Source organism: Chanodichthys erythropterus, chromosome 17 (genome assembly GCF_024489055.1).
Source record: "Chanodichthys erythropterus isolate Z2021 chromosome 17, ASM2448905v1, whole genome shotgun sequence".
Lineage (NCBI taxonomy): Eukaryota > Metazoa > Chordata > Actinopteri > Cypriniformes > Xenocyprididae > Chanodichthys > Chanodichthys erythropterus.
Window position 1 is genome coordinate 5,218,195 of NC_090237.1, and position 3,991 is coordinate 5,222,185.

Genomic DNA, 3,991 nt, shown 5'->3' on the forward strand with positions numbered 1-3,991 from the left:
CCCCCTTTGTCCCAGAGTGAACTTCAGCCCATTCTCAAGGGGATTAATAGGATGAAAAATGTTCAGGAGTGGATGCTTGAAAGATCTTAATCTTTAGAATGACGCCGAGAGGCCTTACAAAATTAAGCTCATCTGCAAAGGGATTCAGAATGCCTATATGTATTATATGACATATCAAACTGTGTTAATTATGTGATTAAGAGCGATTTAATGAGTGTGTCTTAATGAAAGTTATTGTGTTACCCAGAAAATCTGTTATGAGGGGAAATTCTTTGCGGTCTTTGACTCCCCCAAGTGGCAAAAATCGGTAAGTGCAAACATGAATAGGCACAAAACCTTCACATTAGGAACATTTTATTTAGTTTACACAAAGTAACACATCAAAATAAGGTAAAATTTAAATAGACATATCCATGCATGTAGAACAATATATACAGATCATTTTGCATATTAATTTTAACATTTTTAAATCATTTTACACATCCGTGTGGATATAGGCCTTTAGTATTTTAAAAAGTTCTTTTTTCAAGTGATTCCAGGTTTATCGCAATGTTCGCAGTGGTTACATCGCGTTTAAGGCCTGAAACATACTTCACACAAATACAGCTTCTTGTAACACAAGTTCAATTTCCTGCGAGATTGTATTCCAAGATCAAATCAAGTCAAATTCAATTCATATCGCAAGTATGTGTTGAATTCAGTGTTGCCGAAAGGGGCGCTATAGGACAATGAGCTCTTTCTGCAGTTAATTTCCTTTTTCAGGCCAACTACTACTTGGAGATATAATTGCTGAGCCACTTGGCTAAAGTCGATTATGTGTCGATATTTTCAATGAGAGTTGCCAGTGACATGAGCAACAAGCTGGCAATGCAACAAAGCTACCACAGAAACGCAAAAGTACACAACTTAATTACGTTATGCATTAGCAATGCCTTGGCTGAACGCTTTTGTATTTGTGTAAAAGTATGTTTCTGGCGTAAGAGTTCGTACTTGCCGCCAAGGCACTTTGGAGAACTTTTTGCCGGGGAGCCTTAAAGGATTAAATCTTGGGCTAATTTTAATTTGAAAGTGAACTACTCACCCTCAAGCCATCCTAGGTGTATATGACTTTCTTCTTTCTGATGAACACAATCTGAGATATATTAATAAATATCCTGACGCATCTGAGATTTATAATGGCAGTGAGCGGGATCAACAGGTATGAGCTTAAGAAAGTGCTTCAGTCACATCCATCCATCATAAACGTACTCCACACGGCTCCGGGGGGTAAATAAAGGCCTTCTAAAGCGAAGCGATGCATTTGTGTAAAAAAAATAACCATATTTAGCATGTTATGAAGTGAAATATCTAGACCACCTTCGGAAGAAAATGTAAAACTCTCGTAGTGTAAAAGATTACACTACGTCCTACACCTTCCCTATTCAACTTACGGAAAAAACGGAACTGGCGCCAGTCAAGCTAAGCTTTTTCTGTTAGTAGAATACGGAAGGCGGTCTGGCGGAAGCAAGATATTTTACTTCATAACTTGTTAAAAAAAATTATTTTTGTTTTACACAAATGTATTGCTTCGCTTCAGAAGGCCTTTATTAACCCAGTTGACTGCCATTATAAAGCTTGGATGCGTTAGGATATTAATTAATATATTTCCGATTGTGTTGATCAAGATTAATAAAATCATACACACCTAGGATGGCTTGGGGTAATTTTCATTTGAAAGTGAACTAATCCTTTAACGGAAACCAGCTCCTGCCACGTTACTACAGTTATTTAGTACTGTAACCAGAATAAAGTAACACAGGATTTTCTTAAAACAGTACAGGAAACTTTCAGTAACGTTATTTAATTTATTTTTGTATTACAATGGTGGCTGGAACCAGTTTCAAACTGTTTTATTTGTAATAACGTAAACTGTGGTAATTACTGCATCTTGGCGGGAACTGTGGTTGCCATGGTAACGTTTTTACAGCGATAACCTCAGAGTGTTCCTTTGAGGTTTTCCCCGGACGATCCGTCTCTGTTGTGGTCCGATTTCTGTGGCTCCTCGTGTCCGCCGCTGTCCGACTCCTCTTCGATGGCGAAGCGCACATCTGTGACGGAGCTGAGGGAGCTCACGCTGCTCTGCTCCACCGAGCACAGCGCGCATGCCAGTGGCGCGAGAACCCTTCCGCCTTCCAGCGCGCGGCCGTTAGTCAGCATGAACGGAACCGGCGTGGAGCGCAGCGCGGGAAATGCGGGCAGGCTGAAACTGTGCTTCTTCTGGCTCGCGCCCCACTCGCGCTGCTCCTCTTCGTGCAGAAGCCGTGTAAACGCGTTCGTGCGCCTCTTCTCGCGCCGTTTGGTGCGCAGGTAACCGAGCATGATCCCAATGAGGAAGACTCCGTAGAAGGACACAACGATGACAATGTATAGGTACGCATTATTGTCGCTTGCACCGGGCAAAGGGATTCTGTTGGTCTGCTGCGATGAAACCGCGGAAGCGTTGTGAACCAACTCCATTACGACAATAACATGAACTGAGTTACCTGTAAAAAAGTACATTAGAGAAAGTTAAAACGTAATCCTTTCGATTTTATAATAGTATAATAATAATAATGAGAAGAAGAAATATTAAAAAAAAAAATGTAAAAAGTTGGTTATAAACACTAAAATTAGATCAGAAACAACCAAATGATGAATTGACAAAGAGGAAATCTAAATATCTAAAAAATATTCAGACTATAGTGCAAAATCTACATAAAAATTACATAAAAGTTCAAAAATATAATTTTAATAACATTACCACATAATGCTTGAAGTTTTCGCATATCAAGAATCCTTGCATATTTGACTTAAAAATGTTTATATTTGAAAGTACACATCTTTAAGCATTCGTTTACAGCTTTAATTTAAAGTTTTATAAAGTCATGGAAGGACAATACTGTATTTACTCACCGGGATGTTTCACCCTGGAGCGCGTCAGCCCGTTCCACGCTTTTTATTCGAGTCTCTCTGGATTGTAACGGGTTTGTCAGTCGAATCCCCGTTTAAATAGCGGATCCCATGCGTGGACACGCGCCAGGGGGATCTGTGACAGAGGTTGAGGGAGTCGAGATCCTCACGTTCTTCCTCGCAGGATTTGAGTCCCGGCCAGAGAAGCTTGAGCTCACAGCCACATTCTTATGACGTTTAATGAAGTCCAAGTGCGCAGCGCTGCCAAATGTGCTCATTTATCATAACATATCCAGACAGGCTTGCTTTAGGAAAGCCTCTTCTTCTGCAGAACAGTAAACCAGAGGAATGGGTTGCACGAATTAAGCCAAGTCAAGTCAAAGCAGTCTTAAAGGGTTAGTTCACCCAAAAATTAAAATTCACCCTCACGTCGCTCCATACCCGTAAGACTTTAGTTCATCTTTGGAACACAAATGAAGATCTTTTTAATGAAATCTGAGAGCTCTCTGTCCCTCCATTGACAGCCTACGCAACTACCACTTTCAAGCCCAGAACTATAGGAAAGACATCATTAAAGTAATAAATGTGGTTTAACCTCAATTTTATGAAGTGCTTTGTTTGCGCAAAAAACATAATTTAACACTTTATTTATAAAATATTAATCTCCAATGTGCGCTCACGCAACAGCGTCTACTCTCACGTCAACAAATGCATTGTAGTGGTCTCGTGAATGTGCGTTGGAGATTGATATTTTGTATGTTAAAGGTGCAGTATGTATGATTTCTGTCCGCTAGAGGCCTATTCAAAAAAATCGTAGCTTGATGATGCCAAGTTTGAGCGGGGAATCTTGGGACATGTGGTCTTCACCTCAACGGCTGGTGGAAAAGAACTGGGATAGGACTCGGGCAGAAATCATGTTCATGGATGCGATTATTAACGTTACTGCAGTATGAAGCAGAGCAGGAGCGAGTGTTGTGGAGCTGAACGAGGCCGCTGGAGCGATTGCGCTACACACGCCTCATGAGCAGCGCCAGCACCGCTTCCGCTTTTTTTTCCGGTCATG

The 3,991-nt window shown here is 40.8% G+C and overlaps 1 protein-coding gene across 1 annotated transcript; it reads right to left on the reverse strand.

Annotated features, from left to right (window-relative positions):
- Positions 1–343: 343 nt before the first annotated feature.
- kcne4 (potassium voltage-gated channel, Isk-related family, member 4) lies at positions 344–3,088 on the reverse strand. Its single transcript, XM_067364736.1, has 2 exons — positions 2,932–3,088; positions 344–2,522 (listed from the first exon to the last, which is right to left on the reverse strand). The coding sequence occupies exon 2, from the start codon at positions 2,494–2,496 to the stop codon at positions 1,975–1,977; it is 522 nt and encodes a 173-aa protein (XP_067220837.1). The 5' UTR covers positions 2,497–2,522; positions 2,932–3,088; the 3' UTR covers positions 344–1,974.
- Between the last annotated feature and the right edge of the window lie 903 nt (positions 3,089–3,991).